The sequence below is a fragment of the Manduca sexta genome, chromosome 19 (genome assembly GCF_014839805.1).
Source record: "Manduca sexta isolate Smith_Timp_Sample1 chromosome 19, JHU_Msex_v1.0, whole genome shotgun sequence".
NCBI classification, from domain to species: domain Eukaryota; kingdom Metazoa; phylum Arthropoda; class Insecta; order Lepidoptera; family Sphingidae; genus Manduca; species Manduca sexta.
In genome coordinates, this window is record NC_051133.1 from 14572048 (window position 1) to 14598424 (window position 26377).

Below are 26377 nucleotides of genomic sequence, written 5' to 3' on the forward strand. Positions count from 1 at the left end.
TTTTGTTCGCGGCTTTGCTCGCGTGAAAGGGTTTTTCCAAGATAGTTCCACTATGTTAGGATTGTACTGCAAAATAACACAAGGTTTTTTATTCCCAAATCACACCGCATGGATCTTTACGTTACTTTTTCTAAGAGCAAATTATGAACAATCCATTACACTTTAATTTTTATACAAAAAAGGTATAATTAACATGAAAACTACTTCCGAGAAAACACTTCAAAATACATAGTTTTCTTTCGAATCCTATTTCTGCTCAGCAGACTTAGCCTAAAGCGATTTATTAACAAAATATTAGATTTTAAAGTATATTTATAATTTCCTCTAAACCTTAAGCTGTTTACATATTAGAAGCACTAATTTCGTTATCTTAGAGTACTTACAACGTGTGGTTGCCACGGTGGTGTCATGACAGCCCTCAGAAATAACATCAACAGCCTACTCAAAACATCAGTGACACGCTTTGGTGACGCGATCTATTTCTACTCTATATTTCAGTTCATTTATTGTTTTCGTAACGCGATGATACTTCCCTTTGGCTGACACGTGATAGCAAGATTCAAAATCAACTACACTCCAATATCACGCTCTCTGTAAGCAAACGCCTTTACCGCGCACCAACACTGAAAAAAGTCTAGAAAACCGCCAAGTAATGTCGAGAAATTCCCAAGTACATAGATAAGTACGACATTTTAGCTTGGAAATTTCATCAGATTTTAAAAGAAGCTTGCAGTTAATGGCTCCGCAAGTTTTTCTTATTAGCGGACTCGTTGCGGCCGCGCTCCCTTTAAGTCATCTTAACTGAGAGCAAATAAATTCAACTTCATTATTTTAATTTAAGGTACAACTATTTTGGACTATCGTTTTGACCGTTTTGGACATCGAAAAGGCTAGTTCGATAACATTTAAGAATGTGGGTTGAAGAAAATTGGAGAGCGGGAAGAATGGATTGTAAGACCACATGGAGAAGAACCACCAATATTGATGATTGAATATATAGCTTGCATTGATGTTCCAAAAATATTATTCCTAATCCTTTAAATATAATTCTACAAGATTATTTAAAGTTTATTTTTAAAATATTACCTCATAAAAAAGCTATTCGCTTCATTAGAATAATGGCTGTAGACCGAACCAGAGATAACACTCAAGACACGAAGCTTAACTTCATATTTCGCTTAAAAAATAAGGCTGGGATAACTTTGATCTCAATCGGAAAAATAAGATATTAATAGTTATTTTAAAAACAAAACCGTCTGCGATACGAATTTAGCCGTCGGATTACATTATTTTGTAACAACATTTTTCAACTTATGATATCTAGCTATTGCTATGTTCATAATTTAATATCACTACAAAGAACCCAAGTAACTTTATTTATTAATTTCATCACCCCTTTCTAGGCTACAATGAGTGCAAAACAACCATTACCACAAAAACACATTGACAAGTAAAAAAGTATTTATTTATCTGATGTTGCTAAATAAGTTCTGAACACCGCGACTGTTCGAATAAATACAAATTTCTACTAAAATATGTTTACGTTTGAAAGGTACTCATGTCTAAGCAACAAATATACCGTAAACGAGTTATCCGTAAATGTTTGGATACGCCAGATTTTTCTACGTCTAGGTTTTGTAGCTCTAGTTTAATATCATAAAACAATTTTTTTATAAAATAAATACTTTACTTATCACGAATTTTCTAATTTAAATCAAAACTACGTCGTCTTACTCAATAGTTTATTGGCTGTCGCTTAGATATGATTGCCTACCAAGGGTCGATATACTAGATATTGTCAACCAGTGTACGTGTCGGCCTAAATCTCAAACGGAAGCCCGCAGCAATCTACAACAGCCAAAAGAAAATTAAGCTTTTTAGGTCACTCTGCTTAAGTTGAAATGCGTATATCGGCCATAACATTAATTTTTACGGATTCACTTAAGGACGCAACGCTAGAGATTGTCCGGAAGCCGTTGGTAAATAGCGAATAATTTCCGGCGCAAATTTGAACACAGACGTGTCTCATCGTGGGACGCAATCAGTTACTCTTAATGAGGAACAAAATTTATTCATGTAAAGAATTTTAAAAAGGTGATTTAAATAATTATAAGATGTAAATAAATTGCTATAAATAAAATAACAATATCAACAGAAACTGACATTCAATGGGCGACGCAAGATTAATTATTTAATGTCATGTGATCGCATTTAATAGCTTGTTATTGCACTGGACACAAACCAGTACGCACCGGTAATTTCTACAAACTTGTTGAAATTTAATATCACCTACTATAATTAATTAATTGCTTGTCTCGGCATAGTTAGTATAAACAAACATAAGTAACACGAGAGTTTACTTTCAAACGGCACCGCAAATTTCACAGCCAAAAAAACAAGTTATTTGTGACCGCCGATAAATCAGAGTGAACACTAAAAACGTATCTTGACTGATATCTGAGAAAAGAATAAAATCGCCATCGTTACCGTTTTTATAGTTTTGGTCAAGTCGATAAGCGGTTGGTAGGTGGGCGGGCGGCCGGACCCCCGCGGCAGTTTTCCTCATTCCGTCCCTGATGTGAATTGAGAGCCCTACTTAGGTAGCATCGTGAGCTTTTACGATAGGGCTTTACGATTTATTACTTACTCCACATTTTTAGGACTGGCTCTATTAAAAGGTTTCGTCCGGGGAACTTTATTTTTGTGTACAAAACATTTTTGCCGGAGTTCGGAGCGGGTGCGTTAAGGGCTGATACTTTTTGTTTTTATTGTGAATGGCCGTCGTGATGGGGAGTTTAATACGGCCCTGTTTGTATGTATGGACGAACTTTTTGTATGGAGTGATAGATGTAAGGAAGTTACAGCTTAATTAGAAATAACAATGGTTGTACCGACTAGCGTCGTGCGTATTGTGTCGAGAACAAACACGCACGCCCCGCTCTAGTTTGTGATTCGGTGTAGCAGTTGGGAGTTTTGGAAACGCAAATTACTCTTATATCAGAGCCGTGTACATGTTACAAGTTATATTTATTTTAGTCCATCAGACAGAATTCACCCTTATCGACATCTCTCCAAAACACAATTTCCACTATTCAAATAGCATTTATACAGAAATACAACATTGCGACGTTGCCGACAAGTACGTAATTGCGTACGTAATGGTTATGTCATGTTTTAACTGACTAATCACAGCTCAACTCTATTGTATGTTATCGTGTGTTATTATGTACATTTATGTACAAACTTACATTTTGACGTAATGTTACATGTGGTTGTCTGAGAAATAAGTGGTTTATTGCCATATAGTTGAACATGATATAACTATAGACCATATATTACTGAGTATACTCTAATTAATAAATATTTTTACTGATATGGTATGAATATGTTATGTTTGTTATAAGAAAAACATGTCCAAATTTGAGATACATAGCCTTAATCTGGGATTGTCGTTTAAGTCCTTGATGGAGGTGCAACCAGGGCACCCACTATTGGTCATGTGCCATCCGTATCATGATTTGATAGGGGGCGAGCCCGGGCGCAAATTCTATACTCCGAGTTGATACTGATCAGTTTGCCGGACCAAGGATTCGAGAGTGGTAGTCATACCACGCGCGCAATACCACTATGCCACCGAGGCAGTAAAGAAAAACTATCATAAATATAACTTTATCTAACCAATGTCATGTTATTTCTAAACACCCTGTATCCCACCGAAATTCAACAATATTATTTAATTACATTTCACATATTAACAGAAACAGACAAAACGTCCGCCACACAAAGCATGTAATAATTAACTTAGACAGCAGATCTCTACCAACGTCTCCGATCCATCACGCAAACAGCCTTCGACAAGGTTAATTAAATCAAATCTATTTTGCGTAGGAATTAGCACACACACACACTCAAAGCTTTTATTTCCGAAGGAGTACGCAGAGGCGCAGAGGAAAATATCAAGCAACAAGGCATAACACTATTTCTCGAGGGTCGGTATTATTATTGGTACTGTAAAATTATTATTATTTCCATTCTGGTATAGTATAAAAAATACGTTATACATAACCCAAGCGTTAACAGTAAATTATTGTAAGGTAGAAATATCATACAGCTAACGTAACCAATATTTAACATTGAAAAGCACATATTTAAATCCCTTCCATTTTCACAAATCCATTCTAGATGGTTCAGAGAGCATTGGACCAGTACAAACAAGCATTACCGGCTATAGTTAAATGTAGGAAAATAACTGCGCGGGCGCACCGCTGTCTCTAAACACGTTCACAGTACAAACAAACGCAGAAGTGTAACGTATGTTTCAATTATTTTTACATACGAGTAGTCATCCAGGTGTTCAAGCTTTAAAACTTTAAACATAATACTTACTGAGTTTATTTATTTATTACATTAATACGCAAAAAGGAATAATCCTAAAATATGACTCAATACAGTATGAATCTTAAAAGAAGAAAACAAATTTGCTCTATCCTTAATCGAACATTTTTTTATTACAACGTCACATTAAAAAATAATTACATTAAAATAAATAACACCCATATCACGTAAACATTGATATCAATTAAGCCTACCGAGTTATCTGTTACGTTGCAAAATTTCGCCAAGGTCATCGGCGGGTCACTGACCGCCGAAACAGCTGATAACGCAACTGTAATAATAAATATGGATGTGTTTTTTATTTGCCGAACGTCGGCCTTCGAGTTTACGTGTGAGTTTAAACCGAGCGATGTTGCATTCGATTCCCGGGACATAGTTGTGTGCTTCTAGAATTGTCTCGGCTGAGTTTAAATTAAAGTGACTATGTAAATGTTATCTTTAACGCTTGTTGTGGAACTAACACTTTTCTAAAGAGATAACGAGCAGTCACGAAGGAAATTCGAAAAATAGTAAAGTATTTTTATTTTCAGCGTATTTAATTAATAGTATTCGTTGATATGTTGTACATTGTTCTGTATATATCTGCAACAGAATTTTACAACAAAAACACTGTTTTATGACGAGACGATCATGTTAAGCTGACTAAAGATTACACTGATCGAAGAATCGGCCTTTTAAATCTTGAAATGTCCTATTTCATCATACAATTGACACATTTAAAAAAATATTCCAATAAACCAATTTGTCATGCATTCAAATAATTATTCCAAAGCAATTTAATCTCATATTAATTCGGATTGATCATCCATAATGTAGAATTTTGACTCATCATTCTATGTTCAAGAAATTTACGAACAAAGACATAAATAATTATCGCTGAGGAGTATTTTTTTCACACATGTGATTGTTACAAATGTCCATTGACGAGTATTGTGACCAACACGGTGACCTAAATGAGTCCGTTACGCAACACACGTGTTTACATTCATAACGTGATTAGTTTACTGACGTTAGGCGTGTATTCTTTGTTTTACATTTTTCTTTAGTTTTCTGCCTAGTCATTTTCGTAGTGAAATTAAAACATAATCTATACTGTTATAAGCTGAAAAGTTTGTTTGAAGGCGCTAATGAACTACCCAAGGGATTTCGATGAAATTCGGTATGGAGATAGAGATTTTTGTAGCGACTTTCTCGCCCTCAGACTGACACTGGTATGGAGATAGTTGGAGATCCTGAGAAGGACATAGGCTACTTTCGTCCCGTGAAAGAGTTTTCCGGCAAAATATTATCCCGGAAAACTCTTTGACAAGGCGGAGCTGCGAGCATAATCATACATAATTCTGAATCCACGTAAAATGTTTCGTTTCGAAGAGAAATCAAAACCAGTAAGCAAAATAATGTATTGTGTCTATATTCTTATAAAGCCCATTATCACTGGAATTACTGACTGCAATTTCATGAATAAAACGCCCCACAATCTCTAAGTAACATAAACCATAAACTAATTTACAATACCAGAAAAATAGTTATAAAAATCGAGTCATATATGGAAGCAAGACTCCATCCTCTTACAACGTATGCTGGACCCTAAATGCGTCTTAGACTCGAAGAGGGTAATTAAAACAACAAATACTCCTTAAATAAATAGGCGGTTAGCAGGCACTGATCAAACTTCCAGTTACGCGACCATTGCCGGAACAAGAGTTATGATAGATTGTTCAACTTGTAATGTGAAAAGTTTAAAGAATATCTTTCGGAGCGATTTTAGGCAAATTGATTTTGAAGTTTAAATGGAAATAAAATACGAGTGAACAGTTACACTGAAGATGGTTGGAAGTTCGACGCAGTCCAGCTACTACAGTAGAATAATTGTCTAGAATATTATATTCTTAGTGGAAAATTACATTATAAAGATAATAGACTGGATATTAATCGCAAAATTAATAAATCAATACTTTTGGCATGTAAAAATAATGAGTTCCTTATTATATACTGTCAAATGTTAGGTACCAGCCTTCCCCGCTAAGGAGGTTAGTAGATTTCTTGTGCATGCGCAATTATTATAGCGATGACATAAATATTATGTAAATGTCTTCACAATGTTTTTTTTTTTCACCGCTAGATAATGAAGAATATTTAGGCTCAGACCGATACTGAACTGTTTATTAACAAAGTAAAGTAAAGTATGCTTGCCCTGTGCTACGACTTCCGCCTTACCAACATGTTTCTTGAACTTACTAAAATCTGCGCTACTACACAACACTGCACTACGTCCGCCACGTCACCAACGTTATGTAAACACGCTGGCCGTACTCCCAGGCGGGCGGCGCGGCGCGGCGTCCATTCAGCCGGCAATGCGCACGCGCACGCACACGCACGATCAAAAGTGAAACACCCACGCGATCGTGGAAATCTATTAGTACTTCATTTGTACTCATTATGATGGAACGTACTAAATTTTAAGCTTATAAAAGTCGGGCACGTAATTTGTATGGTACTGGAATTCTATACTATAGTGCATATGAACATGACACTATTAGAAGAATGATAAGTACGCTGACGCCTCTAACCGCGAGGAATGAGCATTGTGAAATGAGGCTTTCAGATTTATTAACTCACTAGTAATCTCCGTACGAAACGCAACAGTAAAAGCCACTTCCGCCAGCTTTCAGTAAAAAATTGGTACTCCAAACCACACTTGTGAAGTCCTACATACTATATAGACAAAATTACGTACATCACCGTTTACAATTTACGAGTTACTGCGCCTCGTTTGATGCTGTAGTGGAAATTTTTACGGAACTCCGCGTTGAGTCATTGGTATAATTTTCCGCGGTAATCTTTTATTGTCATTCGCTTCTTTAGGTTATGATACATATACTGTAGGCACGGAGGTGTTTCTTCATACATTGTTTACACATTAAATTGATACTTTATGAAGATATAAGACGACCTTGTTTGTCTAGTCGTTAATAATCGGTTTTCGTATTTATGTGTATAAAATTATGAGAATTTCGGTTAAAAAGTGGCTTATTGACCAGTAAGTACTGATATGCATAAATGCGGTGTGCAAATCATTCCAATGATGATCAGATTTTACATAAGTTATGAAAGGGAAGCCGGCAGGAATCGGGTTATAACAAACCATTGCCACTGTTGTTGACTGGGATTACAATTTGTTCATACTGCGATAGATACGACTGCATTGTAGGACGGAATTAGATGCAGCGAATCATGGATAATAAATCTCATCTCTCAAATGAAAAAAAAAAACACAAGCATAGATTTGTAATCTTTTAGTATATTTCATTGAACCAGCGATAATATTTATAATCCAAGCGCATAGAGATTCCGAGAACTTAATACGTATTAAGCAACATAATACTACAAAGTTTGCTTCATCAAAATCGACACTAAGTCCTGAAATGAAGCTTAATACTGCTCTCCAAGTAGCTTAGCAACTGCAAGTATGTAGAGGAACATTTCACAGTAAACAATTGTTGCTAAATCTCGGATACTAAACATATATACAATGTTTAGGAATATAATCTATGTACAGTGTGGCGATAGCCTAGTTTGGTGTGGAACGGACTGCCGAGACGAATGTTCGCAGGTTCAAAACCCAATGGCACGAACCTCTGACTTTTCTAGTTATGTAGGTATCCCTTGCGAATAATTAAAACATCTTGACGAAATCTGTAGAATGTATAGGTATATCTGAAAAGTTGTCCAAGAACTTTGAGGGTATATAAAGTCTGGTAATCCGCACTAGGCCAGCTTGGTGGACTAAGGCCTAATCCTTCTCGATAGTAGAGGGGGCCCGTACCCAGCAATGGGACAGTATATAATACAGGGCTGATATTATTATTATATATCGGAGTCTGTATACAAATCCAAATGATGAGTCTATGATTGCGTAATTTTTACTTAGCTAATACTGAAATTTTAAGTCGCTTTTAATTTCATTTTTCTTACTTTTTTTATCCAAGATAATCGACAAAGCAGCTGAATTGTGTTAGAGAATTAAAATATTTATAAGAGTAATGTAGAGACTCTCCCCCATCATGGGAAGGAAAATAGAGTGCCCTGGTTGCACCTGTGCCTACACCCGTGGGGACAAAGGCATGATGTTTGTTTTGATTTTTGTATTGTAAACACTATCTCTTCATAGTTACATATAGAAGCTAAACGTCCATGATTTGAACAAGTCCTTATCCCCCAATTGTCGTTACCCCGCTATGAGATTCGGTCTAGATCCTAAAAACCAAAGAAATAAACAAAAATATATACGCTGAAATTAAATCACTGTGATTTAAAAAATAATCACAATAAACGACTTTCTAAACGTTTTCCGTTAAGTGGTGACATCAGATTATCTTACGTTATAAATGCAGTTTACTTGTACAAGTTGATAAAACAATATCTATTTATTAACCCATGCTTATTTAATACGCAGTTATAGAAAATGATGGATGAACATGGCATAGGAGGGACTGTGAGAACAGATTTAGCAATCTTATTTGTGTAACTATTATCTTTGTTGCCTTATAATTTGCTAGGCAATGAGGTATTTAGATTAAAAAAATGTTTGTTTATGATAATTAAAAAAAAAATGCCTCATGTAAACTAATTCTTGCTTAAAAAAACATACCTATGAGGCCCGGGAGTAAAGTATAATTCTTAATGATTATAGGTCCTCTTATAACACAAATAAATTTAATTTCTTAATACCACAGGTCTTACCACTACAAGGGAAATGCGAAATATTCATCAATGTGGAAACTTTTTCCTTCCACGCAACTTTCTCTTCCATAGAGGAACGTAACTATCTGCTCCTCTACAGCGGTGTCCACTATCCGCCGCTAAATACATTTGCATTGCCACATACCATTGTACTTATCCGACAACTGACACAGGCGATATAATCATGAATATGGAACCAAATGCATTAATATGGGACCTCCGAAGTCAGTACGAGCAAAATCTAATAACATAACAATCATCATTATAATCATCAGCCACATAATTTCCACTGCTGAACACAGGCCTCCCCCAAAGATTTCCAGACGGACCTGTCGAAAGCGGCCTGCATCCAGCGTTTTCCTACGACCTTTATCTAGTCAACAAACAGCCTACATAATATAGTACCTCCTTCAGACTTTAGAAACAAACTCACAAGAATTATATTGTGATGCCTTAAATTTGATAAGTGTATGAAAGCACAAACATGACCCAAACGCAACTGATAACACGCGTCTGCGTCTACGCCCTTATCGGTGTTCCATTACTGCGCCGTGTAGGAAGTGATTCGCTATCGATACACATACATAAATAAAGATAGTTTTACCATGAGGTGCAGTGGGGTCACTTTACCGCGCACTTACAAAAGGGGAGCCCCTAAGACACGTACGATGACCTTGCACTAAAAGTCAGCGTTGTATTGGCGGTGAGGGTCTCTTTAAATTGAGAAACGTCAATATTAAACACTACCTTTGTAGAACTAGGTATTTAGGCAGTATCCGATAAAAAATATAACCTAAATAACAGTGTGCCAGATTAAAATTCGCTTAGCAGTTCCTCCGTATACCTACTAACATATATAAATATCCAAACATATATACAAAATAAATAAACCTGAACCAAACGAAACATTTTTCTCTAAAACCCCTAAATAAAAACCACACGATTCGCAACATCTCTCTTTACATTCAACATTAACATCTTTCGAAAAGTCGACCTCGAATAAAACCAGATTTTCTTAACTGCAATACGGTGTAGTGAAATCGCGAATCGTGTTAAACTAGCTACTTAATCCAAGAGCACTGGTAGAAACTGGTGGCTACATTTTACTACCGTAGCTAGCTAGCTATACGTAAAACCAATTTCCTAGGCTAGAAGCACTTACATCTAGCGTGGGACGGACTGAGATATCAGACTATGTTACGTTTTATTTTTGCAAATTAATGTAAGGATCAATTGCAAAGAATATCATTATGTAGGTATTGTATATTACAATGTATAAATGTCACTGTGTTTGTCAACCTGAGACATTAGATATTAGCAATAATTACCAACATTTATAATTACACTATTTATTATATTGTATTTCAAAACGGAACCAATAAAGCTTTTATATTGCTGCTCGATTTCCAAAATAGACACTTTTTAACCTGTCACATATCACCAAAACTCAATAATGCTAATAGGAAGAACGTAACAAGTGTAAACATCGAAACCTCGTTTGAATCTAATGGAGCGGCGCATTCGTCCGGACCTAAATCCGCACCTGCGTCTAGATATTACGGAGAAAGTAACCTAAAAGTATTCGCATCCACTTGCGTTTTAGATAAAACCGGCTCCGGGGAGGAAAAAATATATTTTATATCATACAATGGGCCGCTTATGTTCCCGTCCATCAATCAGGCCACGCTGTCTCGTGGCGTTATAAGGGAATTGTTCCGAACGTCGCCATTTTTCCTCCTAAAACCCATTTGGTTAAATGAGATAAAAAAAAAATGGACAATCTAACAGGTAATTTATGTAATACCTATTTGGTTCGATAAAAACTTGATATATTTCTGTACGTTACGGTTTTTTCGATACAACATTAGCGTTGCGCGCGGAAGAAATATTCGGCCATTTTCATCTTTGGATATTAGTGTATTTTTTCTGGATGCGGGCCGATTTGTTAGTTCACGGTACGTTGTTCCCGTATTGTCTCGGAATGGCTCGGTTTGTACTCTGTGCCGGAATTTCGTGCGTGACGTACTGCAATGATCATAAAATATACATTTCTTTGTAATACTTATCCTAATTCTATACTATGAATACGTATTAGATATATAAGGTTATATCATCAAATCATGGTCTAGAAATGGTGATCAACCGAGCATATCATTCCAGCTAATGTAAATAACCATCCAAAACACATTCCGTTTCATCTTCCGAACCAGTGGTGCTGGAATCTCGGAGCGGTTATTTACACCGTTTTATACACTTTTAATAGCAACCGGGACCCTGCGTGGAGTATTTTAGTATCACCAACCCCAAAGGGAGGCGACGTGTAATCTAAAATACTAAATTTAACACGCTCGCCCTTTATCCCTAAAGGACAAGCAGAGAATATTCCGATTCATATAATGGGCTCATAGCAAACTTATGGTCATTTACCAGGCAATACATCGGAACTGATACTGACCAAAACTTATAGCTTTACAAGAATTGAACCCAAAATAGCACAGCAATCGTACCACATACACAACACTACCGTAGTCTACTTTTATAATTGTATTTAAAACAGTTATCGATCTAAGAATAGACATCGTTTACGTTACACGCCCGATGACTCATTGGACAATGTTCAGTGTAATTTTAAAGTCCGATTTCAGCATAATTACTGTTCGGAATATTTTACGGTTTACGTGTCCAGCGAGTGAATGCAATGCGTACGATGTCTTATGAATTATCGTTGCATTCTAGACCGAAAAAATGGGCGATACATATCATGATATTGAAGGTATATTTTTTTTATTGTAACTAACACGAAAACTGATCTATTTGGCTAGTCAATCCTCTTTATTTTAAAGGTATATTTTTTTACATATTTGGCTTATTGTTAATTTAGAATTAATTGTATAATTGGCGTAATCAAAATCTTAAATGTCGAGGAAAATTATTTTATTAAGCTAACACAATAATTAAACAGACACTATTTCAATAAAGTAACAAAGCATCTACATATCACATATACCGCATGAGACGATGAGCGATAGGGGCAAAAATCTTTAGAAATAAATCAACCACATTCCAAAACCTTTTTCATTACCAGTATCATTCTAATACTTTTAAACGAGATAAATTGGCGTATTTATTCATTATGGATTTAAAACACATTTTTCACAATAACCATATATTAGTTGGCTTTTATTAGAAATAATGTGTAATTAGATTATAGTTTGGTGTTGGAGAAAAGGTGAATAGAAGTTCACATAGCATAATCTTCGCCGAGTAGCCACCGTTTTAGATAAACGATCCCGATAGATTTTTTCGATCTATCGCAATAGCGGACCAATCAGAACAAAGGTTTTTGACATGCTTAAAAATGACTTAATTTGATCGGTTAATACTCGGGGTCGGATCGAAGATTAAGGTTTAAATATTGAAATAGGTCGATAATCGGATAGAATTTTTGGAACGATTGCATTGACTATGTTACATACGGGCTAGCTTGTTTCTTTACATCTTACCAAACAAAAAATGTACGAATAGGAATGTGGAATTTACAGAACTTTTCCATTTACCAACTTCGATATTTCATACATTTATGTTATGATAAATAACTGACACTGTAAAACGGTGTCATGCAAAAAGAACATTTTTCACAGCGATTAAATCACGTGTTAGGACAAAATGCTCCATTTTCGCGTAAAACATTAATAGTAGTTCCAAAATAAATTATAAAGATACTTTCATGTTGCGGATTTATTTCCACGACAAATTCCGTTTCCATAACTTCGAAAAAGTAGTTTGTACAATGTTTTACAAAATTTCGGTACAACGTTGTTAATTATTCTACAATATCCGCAGGAGTTATTACTGAGCAAATAATTTCACAGAATTTCAACGGAATAACTTTGAACGTCAAGAATTTAATGAATGAACACGGATTAATGTACTCAAAATAGACGCTTCAAGTGATTTGGTTTTAATTATTCTAATATACCGTTCGTTCACACGGAGCCAATTTTTAAAATAGGAACAGATTAGGAGCACCATGATTGGTTTAAACCCTAAAACAAGACTGGCCACTATAAAACCTATACCGAGTGAATAAATAGAATATGAACGAATCAAAATAAAATCAGCCTGGACACACGATAATACTAATGGCTTAGCCTGTAAAATTATAAGCCGTTTTAACAGATGAATAATTACCTATGCTATCACGGAAATTTTAAATTTTGAAAATGCTAGACTTAACAAAATTGCAGCTTGAATGTTGGCGATAGACTAGAGGCGTCTGAAATGGCGCCAAAAACCATAAGTTGTAACTGGATAGTGGATAACTTTGGCCAGACACGCTTTTACTACTTCTACCGGCGGGTGATCGAAGGTGAACCGAAATAACTTTACTGCTGACTGTAGGCATATTGACACGCAAACCCACTGTGATACTAATTGACTTGTGACTTGATCAAAATATTTTTTACATTGTGTATTCAAGTTAGTCATTATGTCACATTATGTTGGTAAATTATTATTTATCTTTAGCTTATATAATGAAATGGCAACTAGCATTTAGCTATAATAATTTATGAATATCAAAATATAAGTCACATGCTATGAGTCCTGGATTCGAATAGGGTTATTTTAATTTAAGGAATCCCAACGGGTGATTTCAAGTCTATATTAGCAATGCTGAGATCATTAAAAATAATACTAGTACACAAACGTACATAATTAGAAATAACATTGCTGTAATCATTCAGATTATGTCAATTATTATGACTATCCGTTTATAATTATTAACAGCGATATGCTGAAACTTAAGTACATCGTAGATTACAGGTAATGGAACAATGGAGTCGGTAAACGGACCTTCACACAGACGTACCTCTTCATTATTATGACGGCGATAATCACACGTATGTCTGCGATTGTCTATACCATAAAATAGATAAACGGGCCGCGCTTGTTGGCTCATTGTTGAGGTTTTAGGTACAGGCCGTCAGAGCAAAAAAAAATAAAACATTCTTTTGCTCTACATCAGTATTCAGTCATAACGACTATTAATTTTCTTGTGACCTTACAAGGTCGGTCTTGTGCCGTAGCGAAAATGCATGACGTCAAAATAATGCAGATAACTTGTCTCGTTCTATGTGAATTTTACTAATATACTAATAAAACAAAGTTTTTATCTTTTTAATCATTTTACATTAGAATAGTACATATAAAAACTAAAAAGTATGCAGCTATAAAATATAGCTTAACTTTTTTGTGCAACTCAGATATAAATGTCAAAACCTAAATTACCTATATCATAAGTGAATTTTAAAACTGATCTTTCATTTGATTTGAACTCTACGGTTAATTCCGTACACGACCACTCCACGTGTATCGTTATCATGTTTTACTGTGATTAATTAACTATTATCTATTTTACAGCCATTGCAGGCTGAACTAACCTATCCTAAATCATTTTTCACGCACACAGGTACTCTTGCGGCTAGTCAATCGCGAATGTACTCTCATTATTTCGGTTATATAGCCTAGATTATATTGTACCATAACATTTCCTGTTTACTCATACAGCATAAGAACGTATTATGTTATAAATTAAACTAAATAAGTAGGCGTGTGCGTATAATCTATAATTGACAGCTACTTGATGTGTAACTAATCTTAAACAAAGCTATAAATTGATAGGTATCTTCTCATTTGCTATCTTAACTGGAGGTTAAACTGTTAACTACAATCTAAGTAACATTTAACCGTACAATCTATCATCCTTACTCAATCAATCAAGCAGTGTTCACAACAAGTCAATCAAAATCAACTAGAAAATACAATTTGCATACAATCACGAGATTGACATAAAAAGACAGCCTTCAAGGCTCTCCGACAATTGAAATTGAACATTTTAAAAACATATTTATTACAAAACATTAGGTAGGTACCGTTACGGCATAAAAAATAGAATTAGCCTATCATTTGAACAGCTCGGTTATAATTACTAGTGGTATAATTGGATTTACTGGAGCTAGCGCAGATCTCGCTGTCATTGTTTTGTACCACACTTTTTATGTACACAATTGCGCAAGAACAACTGGTCTAATTAGCGCTGCATAAAAAAATGTACTCGGCGGAGGGCATAGACAACGCTCGGTGACTTGTACTATTGTCGTTTTAATCATAGACTTTATATTGTCTTTAGTCACGTGAAATAAGAACATTGCTGTACGATAAAATAAGTATCGTCGAACAGAAAATAACGTTAGAATTATATGTTTTTAGCAAAGTAAAAATCTGTAGATAGCGTAGCGTACGTCAAATAAAATACCGGTTTAAAATTTCTATTCATCGCGAGTAAATATCTATGTTGCTAGCAATTAGTATGTCACGTAGCCCCGCTTTGTTTCGTAAAGCGTATGCCATATAGAGAGCGCGAGTCGGGCGCGCGCCGAGCTGTGAGCGAGCCACCCAGCCGAATGTGTACTGTACGTGCACAGTGTGTAGTGAGTAGGCAGCAGGCACGACAGCACGGCGCGGCCGGCGAGTAAACAACGCGCGGCAGGTGAGCGTGCAACACCACCACGAGCCGGGAGCACGCCGCGCCGGCACGGCCCGACACCGGCACACCGGCGACGTGACGTAACCGGCCAGCGCCCGTGCCCTGCTGGCTGCTGCCAAATGGGTTACGACAGTCATCCGCCGGCGAGTGGCGACGCGATCCTCCGTCTCTCGTCTCGCTACACTCATGCACTCTTTCCCTGGCCGAGGCGGCTGCCAAGGTCACAGCGCGCGATAACGCCGACCACGCGCCGCAACCGGCTACGAATTCGCTCTAACACACTCATCCGCACCGAACTAATAGTTTCTAAGCAATAACAACAAAACTTACTCACCTGTTCTTTTCCAACTCGTTATGAGTGGTCCTGGAACAAAAAACATACGAGGTCACATCACTGTCACGTAAACACTGTACATCACGTATGCACTGCACTGATGATTGAACGCATTTCACTGGCAGCCGGCGAGCGGCGAGGACTTGGACTCACCTGCTGCCTTGGGATTTCTTCGTCTTGGGCCGCCTGCCGCCGGTGCGCGTGTCGTCATAGACGGGCAGGCTCGACGCGTACCCGTGCTCCGCCTCTGCAACAAAGAAAACTGCCATTCCGTCAAAATCAGCTGATTACCGCACGGCAAAAATAGACGGGAGCCATGTTTGACGTGTGCGTGAGCTGCACTCGATTGACAATTCAAACAAAGAAAATCCAAATCACCTCTATCGCGCCTTTCGATGAATTCAGCGGCTTCGAGCAGAGCAGCAATACTCATATTTATTGTGTCCCGGTTTAGCACAGGTATTCACAAACGTCACACGACTTTATTCGATTAAAACTATAAATAAAAGTATCTATGCACTCCGAGGTCCACGACTGCGTGCACCGATGTCAAAAACACACTAAGCGATTCGGGACGCGCGACCGTGTTCGCCGCTTCGTGATTTGTCGGCGGCGCTCGGGTCGCGCTCGGCGAGCCAATCGCAGCGCGCTGTCAGCCACAATAAAATACCTGGGTCAATCACGTGAACTTTGTGTTTCCAAACAAAACATTTTTTTTTCTACGCGAAGCGAAGGTGAAGCTAGGTGTTGCACGGTCCACGAATGAACTTTCAGATTCTGTTAACTATCATTCATTTGCGTCAGAATCACATCCACACATATTCTGGACATAGTCTATGTCAATGTGGTTTATTATATTATAAAGTGCTTGAAAATACAGGTTTTAGCGCTACTTTCCGTGTCCACAAGCACTTCATCTGTCTTGAAAGTGATTTAGATATTACAATTTTGTAGCTATCGTTTACAATGCCAATAAAACACATTAGTTTACATTTGCGAAACGCTTTTAATGTTTAATATCCTGAGACAAGTTTTCAAAGTGTCATTTAACATTCTTAACATGTGCATTCTTGCAAAAATGACTGGTAAAAGATGTTTTCTTGGTTCCTGCAACAAAACAATTAAGTCATATTATTATTTCTGGTCGTTTTTGGACTGAACGAATACAGCCATTGCACAGATTTAATTTATACATTGAGTTTAGTATGGTTTTGAAATATTTTATTTCTATTTTTGTAAAATATTCTTATTAGATTCTAATTTCTTTCCGATTAATACTTATATTCTTATAAGATTCCAGTAGGCACTCTGTTCTTCAAAACGCATGCCTAGTGTCCATACAAAAGTATTTTAGTCCTATTGATTATATTTGAAATTGACTTTGCATGCTTACCGTTAATATTCTGATTCTCCTATAATATTGACTGAATACCCTGACCATCGCACACAGGTAGCCACAAATCTGATGAGGTCTAAATTCACAATCATTCTCTTTAATATCCAAACAACTTGCCAATAGTGATGGTGTGCCTAAGATGTAGTTGAATATTAAATTCCATTCATCCTGAAATAAACTTACTGGTTATTTTCGGTTTACTAATTTATGTCTTTTTATTAAATGTATTAGGGGTTGTTATATTAATTATAAAATGGTTGGGTAGCATTTTATTCAATATGGAAAGAAAAGTGGAGTAAGCCACCTCATCATTGTGTTGGAATATTTTTACTGAGCATTTTTAAAAAATTGTCTTTGCAATACTTTAAAAATGTATTCTAGTCACCTCTTGTGTAAGTAATGTCAGATCACAACCCTCCAAGTCTGGCAGTGGTGGGTATACACCCTCATCAACCCTTTCATTGTATGTCCTTATGATTGTCTCCAACCTCGCACAGTTGTATAAAATGAATGCTGCACCTGCAAGTTAATTATGTTTAAATTTATGCAATACTTTCATAGTGATGTTGCAAATTTTGTTTTTTTAATTAATACTGAATATACTGTTTTTCAGAGGTACACAAATTCTTTAAATTTTAATCTTGTAGATAATATGAAAATAAATAAATTATAATTATGTTTGACTGGCAAAAAATAATCATCAGTCGATACTCTTTTTCAGGTACTCATTACCATCAAGGTCAGTAAGGTAGGGTATAGGTAGTAAAACCAAAGGAACTGGTTTTCAAATGCTACAAGATGCCAACCTTTACTAGATCCAGCTGAGGAACATTCAAAGTTAATCTTCACCGCCCCACTAGGCTTCGCTTGCAATAGGTCAAACACAACAGCTGACTCTCCAAGGTCAGCAATAAACTCCTTCCATTTGGAATCTGTTGACACCCTCACACCATACTTGTGTTGGGCTATTAATGTCATGTCATTTTGTCGCATTCTGAAACAAGAAAATTGTTTTAATAAACATGATAAGTATAAAATATCTTTATTTATGTATTGTTGAAGCATTTAATGAATCATAAGATCTTAGTTTATGCTAAGGCAAGGTTAACTGAATGTTATGTCACCAAAGGCAAATTACACTAATTTACCTATTGAAGTATCCTATATAGCTACCTTAGGACTCTTGTTCTATTCTAACTGAGGGTTGGACATACTCATATTAACAAAATTAAATATAGACTTAATAAAATGGTATTAATACCTTATAAAGTCCTCAGCACTTATAGTTGTTTCTTTGACTCCTGACTTTGCATTGAGCACAGCTCCACACAGAATCCTACTTTCATTACTTTTAGCTGAAGATTTCGAACTAACCGTTATAACATTCTTTTCATTATGATCTGGATGTAGTTTACACAAGTTCTTTATAGCTTCACTAAGATATTTAACACGCAAATAGGTTAGAGTTCCTGATTCTTCGCAGTCCGCTTTCACTTCGAAATTCGAGCCTCCTTCAAGTAATCTCTGAGAGATAACTGAATTGTTACGCAGAGCTTGTGATAGACCAACGTGAATAGCTCTGGGCCGCTCTAAATATATGTAAACACGATCTTTCACTTCCTTGACATCGTTTATTGGTAAGTTCCAATTTTTTGATTCGTGAATGAAGTCACTAGAGTTCTTTCCAATACAATTTATTAATGAACTTTCTGGCTCTACGTCGATTCTTGAACCGAGTAACCCATGCCAGGATTTTGCCGTGTTTGGAAAGCTGAAATCGCCATGTGTCTGCAAATTATCCGAATGTTTTTTTACAAGTAAAGTTCTGGCGTTTTTGTTTTCTCCAGTTATGAAGATAAATAAATGATTTATAAATTCTTCCACCGCGTTTTCCAACATTTTATCGTAACTAAATAAACCAACGAGTATTTCAATTATTTTTAAAACGAGTATTTATTTGGTATTTGGTAAACTTTTGCGAAGACAGTGACATTTCGTAAATGACGTTGACAGTTATTGACAAAGATATTTATAAATTAAGCAAAGGAAGCTAAGATAAACATACTCTTCTTAGCACATCTTGCTTACCTTGATTAAAATTACACAATGAATATATATTTACTGAATACTAGATAATAACTCATAATTATCTAATACTATATACGTAATAATGTTTTATATTAACGTCATATTCTTACCTTCATTGTAAATTCTTCGGTTAGGAGATTCTTCGTTTCGGATTTTGAACGAATTTTAGCTGACGTCGCAATGACGTTGACATTTCAACAGATATGCCAATGCCAAGGTGACGACTGGCCGCTACAAAACAGTACAGTGCTCGAAGAATTATCGAAGAAACCTACAAATCTATATTAAGCGCTAGTCAAAGTTAACTGCATTTATATTTTTAAGATTATGCGTTAACATCAAAATGGTTTTTAGTTTTAAATTATTAGTATTTGTGTGCCTAACATGGCAATTTGTCACCGTGCAGTCACACGATCATCTCCTCGAAGGTATTTATTGCGGCAAAGAAAACTGTTATGAGGTGTTAGGAGTGACGCGAGAAGCCACGAAGAATGAGATCGCGAAAAGTTATCGACAACTCGCGAAAAAGTTCCATCCGGACTTACATAGAGATCCCGAAGATAAAAAGGTAGCCGAGGAAAAGTTCAAAGAGATCGCAACTGCGTACGAAATATTGCGCGATGATGAGGAACGGTCCGACTACGACTACATGTTGGACAACCCGCAGGAGTACTACGCTCACTACTATAGATACTACAGACGGCGTATGGCACCGAAAGTGGACGTGAGAATAGTCATTGCTGTCACAATCACAATTATATCCATAATACAGTACTACAGCGCATGGTCTAAATACGACACCGCTATAAAATACTTCATGACTGTGCCAAAGTACAGGAATAAAGCTTTAGAGATTGCCAAAGGTGAGATGAAAGATTCACAGAATAAAAAGAACAGGAAAAGTAAAGCTGAACAGAAAGAGGAACAAGATAAAATTATCCGAAGAGTTATTGAAGAGAATATGGACATAAAAGGAGCATATGCTAAGCCAGAAATTATGGATATCTTATGGATTCAACTTATAATCCTGCCTTATACAATATCATATAATATTTACTGGTATTTAAGATGGTTTTGGAGGTTCACTATCATGAAGCAACCATATGGCACAGAAGAGAAATTGTACCTGATTAGAAAATATATGAAACTCGGTCATCACCAGTTTAATGCCTTGGAAGATAAGGAAAGACAAGAATTCCTTGAAGAGGAGTTGTGGATTAAAGAAAACTTCCTCATTTGGAAGGAAATAAAGGATGAGGAGGCTAAAAAGGCTCTCGCCGAAAACAACAAATACAAGCAATACAGGCGGTACATCAAACAACACGGTGTGGGAAGAATGACGTTTGACGACTCTTGATAGCATATAATCAAATTATTTATTGTTAATAAATTTAGGAACAGAAAATATAGATTTTTATTAATGTATAATTTTTGCACCAAACAATAAAACAAAATTTTCTCTTTTATACACAATCTGTTTATTTCTTTGTTTAATATCTATTTGTCTCAACATGTACTATGATTCAAATATGTAGTACGACACATTCATAATTTACATACATCACAAATGGCAATTTGTTAAGGCATACTGACACGCATCAGGTGCTTTACACAACATACAAGGCAAGTCATGTCCCAACAATCGCATTTGTCTTGATTATGTACCCTGGAGATACATAGCGACATGCCTAGGGCTGCCAGGCATACAATATAATAAAGTTAGGTTTTTGAATTATGTTTCAGCCAATTTCCACTGTCAGGTCATAACTACAGCTTAAGAGTATAAAAATATCTTAAATACTGGCTTGTAACCTAGTTTCATTTCTATAGGCCTGACAACCCTATACAAAGGTTGCTTACAATTACGAACTTGTTTAAACAGCTGAATAGCACAACTGTTTTCTTTTCTATTTAAGTGATTACAAATATTGTTCCAGTAATTGTTTATTTTGTGTACTTCGAAACGAATTATAGAATAATGAAAAGACTTGCGTAAATTTCAAGTGGCTTTAGCTTACTACGTAACGCTTTTTGTGTGATTCCATTCATCTTTCGTAACTGTAACGGCTATTTCGGTAAAAAAATAAACAAAACATCGCTTCGAATCGAGTGTCGCTATGTATTTCCACATTTATTGTTTTGTAAACCTCGCGGCAACGGGAAAGCACGAACTGCATTACTCAGACATTGTCTTAAACAGTTTGGGTATAATAACATTTACAATTCTAAACAATCGTCGACAATAGAATTGGATCGTCGCGAGGTTTATACTGTCACTGAAATATATCGTAAAATCAAGAAAACTGAAATTGTTGTAGGCCTTTTAAAAAAATCAGATCTTTAAATCATAATGCTGTGACAAACACACAAATATACATTTTTATGCATTGTTTGCATTGGCAGTGCAATTTTCTAATATATTTCGCTTAAAATTATTTTTTTCTCTCATCCAAACAACAAAATGGAAATTAATTTTTGGAATGTTTCTACATCAATTTAGTTTACACATTCTAGACGAAAATATACATTTTTTACATATTGCAATGTAGGTGTTACTTAATAATCGATAGTCTGTGTCTTCAATTATTATCAATAAGATAGTTAGGTCCTTTATTTATTTATATACTTGTTAAATATTTTTAATTTACTTGTGATTGACTATTGATTAATAAGTAACATACATAAATTATACACTCCACATTCAATGCGAACAAAAATATATTCCAAATATTATTTAAATCTTCATCTATCAGTTTGAAGTCTTTTTCAGTAATTAAAAGTATAGTGATGTATAAAATTACCCATAGAACTCAATCCTTCAGCATGGAATCTTCATAGTAACATAACTTGGTAAAACAAAGTTCAGGTAATCCACACAACACTACGTTTAAAGGCATTACAAAATCCAAATTTAGGCTTTAACTCTTTTTGACTTAATCTATGGTAGAGTAATTTTTTTCAACCCATTAGGTATGACTGTAGTCAGAAAGAGTTAAAAGGATTTGAGTATAAGAGTCAGACATCAAATGAACAAAACAATTCAGGTGTAGCACCATATAATATAGAAATAGGTATCAGGGGATGGTAAGCTTTCAATAAAAAAATCTTAAGCTATATAGGTAAACAGTCACTCACAAATCTGAAACTATAAAAAATCAATAAATAATTATTTTAAACCGTCCACACATTGAAGAGTACGTTATTTTTAAGTGGATAGGATCTCTGATAAAAGAAAATCAATTAGCTTACGATTACTGTGTAACAGCAAAAAATATAGGGACTTTTAAATAACTGGCAACCTCAGTGAAAATTAAGGTAGGCAATAAAACGGGAAAAAATACTTAAAATAATAAATATATCCTACCATTTCGTACAAACATACATAGCCATCGTGTGTAAATAGTTTCATGTGCGTTTAATCTATATCAAAATTATTATATTCCTAGTTACATTTAAATCCAGACTTTGACAATAGAAATCTAGCTTTTTATGAACTAAGGATGTAGTTCTAAGAACCAAATGATCGTATTTGTTGAGAACATTGTGTAAAGTTCTTTGCACACTTAGAGGTATATTTAAAGGCCGTGGTAGGCTGGTATGCATTGCTAATTACTTTCTTATACCAAAACCAACTCTCTCTAACACTAGTCAACCTTTAGACATACAATACTTTCTACACCAATCAATTCAAAATTCAATTAAGTCAGCCATTTTGTATCCTTTACAATCTATTTATATTAAATTTGTTACTATTGGTATATCTAAAGTTACTGAAGATGTTTTTTTCATCGACAGCACTAAGACCTCTTTTATCGACATATCGATTAAAAACGAATATATAAAATAATCATTTTGTCTATGGTAACTTTAATTATTGCTTCAATTTGTGACGTGCAGGGTGTATTGCTAGAAGACTATACTAAATGTACTTGGATATTGTCACGGCGACAATGCGATACAAATTAGGTTCAGGTACAATTTTATGTTGGTTTTAAATATTATGTGAGTTTCAAATGAAAATAATGAAGGGAATTTTATAATTATAAAGTCATAGATATTATAGAAATAGACACAAAATTAGTTTCCACATTGTAGAAGATATATGAGTAATAATACAAAATCACTTTCGTATATTTGCAACAACCACTTTGAGAAATGGCCCATGATGTCCTCAACTCTCAGTGCCCACTATATAGCGATCACGAACCGTATTGCCTCGAAATACGGTATAAAATATATATTCGTCGGCAATTGGTTTAATAGGACCTGTATGGTTTCAGGAGCGGTGTTAAGGCTGTTGAATATTGTGAGTAGTTTGCGATACTTCGGACATAACTCTAATATCTTAGTCAGAACAACTGTAACTATCGGTTATTTGTATTAAATGTCTTTTATTTCTTATGAAACGACCTCCAATATCAGTAAACAAAAATGAGTTGCAGTAACTATAAACAATATAAAAATAAATAAAACTGAAGGTTATCTTGTTATGACACGGCCAATAACACATTACAATGTGTTGGAATGTCTTATGTAATGTAATTTACAATTTTTATATTTATCAAAAAATAGTCCATAAATTTCAGCCATCAAACACTGTTGCAAATATACAATAATTTGTTTCAAAATCATGATAATCGCTATTTATAATATGTTAATATAGTATTCGTTAAATGAAAGAAATATAAAGAAACTGATCAATGAATTCGTCGAAATTCGAACAAAGGTTGAATAAACATTCAGACAGAACGCTTACAAAAACAGAAAGAAATTACTCATATTAAAAGTCTGTAGGTAACAGGTAACTCTCAATTCGTATTGTTTATTAGCACATGTCAAGAAGGCAGTTGAAGTAAATAGAAATCGTTTTGTACACAATTTATATTTTCCCTCCATAATATCAATCGCATATTTACATTATAATAATTAATACATTTTTTTCCCAAATATTTTTTCCGATATGTCGTGAACTCAATAGATTATGAAACCCCGATGTCTCCTAAATTGCTTTTAAAGCCAAATTGTTAATTTAAGTACATATTTATTGACATATAAGCAGGGGCACTTCATTTCTTTATAAAAATAAATACAATTTCGTTGGGAGATTTAAAACTCTGATTTAACTTTTACGTTCATTACCTCAATGATTAATAGAAAAAATAAAAATAATTAACGCAAAACATTCGTAACTGAATTTGAATAATTGCTTTTTCATTTATATAATTATTTTTATCTACAGTGTACACAAAATAATGCTTCCAAGTTTCACAATTAAATCAGATCCACATTTATTGTTACACAAAGATGATAATACAATAACAAATTGGCATCTATCTCCATGCAAAATTATAATAATTTTAAGAATTTAATTACCGCTTATTACATTTCTGGCGTCCTTCAAAAGAATACGTTAATATAAAAAAATCTTTTCGTGTAAAATAAATTGCCCTCCAGTCATGTCCATACGACTAAAGCGACGTTTTACCGTTTAAAATGTAAATATATTTGCAATAATAAAACGCACTGTCCATAAACCCATCCATTAGTTGCACGTAAGAGATCAATATCAAAACTTCAGTCAAATCGTATGGACACGCACCTCGACGTATTCTAAAACCATAATTCCAACCACTTCGCACCAACAACCTACACAAACACAACACTTCAGTCACAACACGTACAGTCCGGCCGCTCGTGTTCCAGTTCGCATGCGTATCCGCATCGCATGCGTTATTCCGCTTTGTTTTCTTCACGCCATGTACCACTAACTATGCGATTTTTGCATTTTGTGTTGCTCTTGAGCTACTTCATATACTCTATTGCTCATGAGGCTTGCGGAATTTTTTAATGTGGATTTTCCACATGTTATGTATCTCTAGTCTAATTCCACATGTAGAGTTCGAATTTATCGCGGTCCTCCGCTTGGGTGTGATGCACTAGCGTCGCGGGCGTTTACCACGCGGCGGATATTGCGGATACGAAGGGTGTGGCGGATGTGGCGGATGCGGCGGACGTGGCGGATGCGGAGGTCGGACCGCCACGTGCAGCGCGCGCCCTCACACGGGCGTCTCGTGGTCCGCTTCCTCTATCCGCCCTAGACGCCACGCGTTCGGGTCTGTTGCTGTTGAACAAATTGTAATATATTTTTATCATTTTATTTCATGAATTAATAGACGGTATAAGCATTCCTGACAGTGGGACTATTTTTCAAATTAATTGAAATTAATTTCTAGGCTAAATTTAACACATAAATATGGGATTTAATTATATTTCTTTAACAGTTAAAAACGATTAACAATTTCAATTAGGGTTGTTTTTTTGTAAAATATATTATTCAAGTAATTAATAATCTCGTATGTTTATCTCATCACAACATATACTAGCAGACATACACACAAGCAAACACCACATTAAAACAACAAATCGTGTCGTGCACGTGTCGTGTACGTGTGTTTACCGTTTCAAACAAATCAACCATTTCAAGTGAGTCCTGATCTGAAAAAAAATAATCTTTTCTTTGTATATGTATGTAAGCGATATGGTAAAGCAAAACATAATGTTATGTTTTTGTGTGAATGTGAACTAGTAAATGTGAATAAAAAAAACACAGCCATGCATCAGTTCGCTATTTATATTTGAGCCTATTCGAAGTTGAACCTCGATTTATTTTCCCAATTTTTTTCCCTTATGTAAACTGAAGTATGTAAAGCAAGGCCATAAATTGCTTTCCAAAAAGCTAAGCGTGTGTTCAATAAAAAAAACGTTCCATCCTTAAATAAGCTAGGGATAGCAGAAATCGCCAATATTATAAGGAAAATTACACTCTTTTACTTTATTAACTCATATTATTCGATTACTCTATATTGTATACCAT

The 26377-nt window shown here is 35.3% G+C and overlaps 4 protein-coding genes across 6 annotated transcripts in view; 1 reads left to right on the plus strand and 3 right to left on the minus strand.

The window, feature by feature from the left end:
* Positions 1 to 16627, minus strand: part of LOC115442047 (max dimerization protein 1) — a 322842-nt gene extending 306215 nt beyond the window's left edge. The window contains exons 1-3 of one of the 2 annotated variants that reach the window (XM_037440443.1): positions 16398 to 16627; positions 16173 to 16266; positions 16020 to 16049 (exon numbers count right to left, since the gene is read on the minus strand). In XM_037440443.1, coding sequence (XP_037296340.1) covers positions 16020 to 16049; positions 16173 to 16266; positions 16398 to 16452 — 179 coding nt within the window. In that variant the 5' untranslated portion in view covers positions 16453 to 16627. Of the gene's footprint in view, positions 1 to 16019; positions 16050 to 16172; positions 16282 to 16397 lie in introns of both variants that reach the window. The other variant, XM_037440442.1, reaches the window with a different exon arrangement.
* A 378-nt stretch (positions 16628 to 17005) lies between these two features.
* LOC115442046 (DALR anticodon-binding domain-containing protein 3) lies at positions 17006 to 19431 on the minus strand. The gene is made up of 6 exons (XM_037440441.1): positions 19378 to 19431; positions 18677 to 19346; positions 18222 to 18409; positions 17801 to 17934; positions 17413 to 17583; positions 17006 to 17126 (listed from the first exon to the last, which is right to left on the minus strand). The coding sequence occupies exons 2-6, from the start codon at positions 19312 to 19314 to the stop codon at positions 17007 to 17009; spliced, it is 1251 nt and encodes a 416-aa protein (XP_037296338.1). The 5' UTR covers positions 19315 to 19346; positions 19378 to 19431; the 3' UTR covers position 17006.
* A 283-nt stretch (positions 19432 to 19714) lies between these two features.
* Positions 19715 to 20971, plus strand: LOC115442033 (dnaJ homolog subfamily C member 25 homolog). The gene has a single exon (XM_030166987.2). It carries the CDS (start codon positions 19847 to 19849, stop codon positions 20858 to 20860), a length of 1014 nt encoding a protein of 337 aa, XP_030022847.1. The 5' UTR covers positions 19715 to 19846; the 3' UTR covers positions 20861 to 20971.
* LOC115442032 (blood vessel epicardial substance) overlaps positions 20960 to 26377 on the minus strand; it is a 54638-nt gene continuing 49220 nt past the window's right edge. The window contains exon 7 of one of the 2 annotated variants that reach the window (XR_003938514.2): positions 20960 to 25624. Coding sequence is in view for 1 of the 2 variants with exons in the window: in XM_030166986.2 (XP_030022846.2) it covers positions 25560 to 25624 (65 nt within the window). In the remaining variant the exon portion in view is untranslated. The remainder of the gene's footprint in view (positions 25625 to 26377) is intronic. The other variant, XM_030166986.2, reaches the window with a different exon arrangement.

What these genes read in the sequence shown, in the direction of transcription:
- LOC115442033 (XM_030166987.2), top strand. Translation starts at nt 19,847, where the DNA reads ATGGTTTTTAGTTTTAAATTATTAGTATTTGTGTGCCTAACATGGCAA.
- LOC115442046 (XM_037440441.1), bottom strand. Translation starts at nt 19,314, where the DNA reads ATGTTGGAAAACGCGGTGGAAGAATTTATAAATCATTTATTTATCTTC. An exon ending in TGACATTACTTACACAAGAG is followed by an intron (nt 17,584 to 17,800) that starts GTGACTAGAATA and finishes AGTTTATTTCAG; the next exon opens with GATGAATGGAATTTAATATT. An exon ending in GGAGAATCAGAATATTAACG is followed by an intron (nt 17,127 to 17,412) that starts GTAAGCATGCAA and finishes GTTTTGTTGCAG; the next exon opens with GAACCAAGAAAACATCTTTT.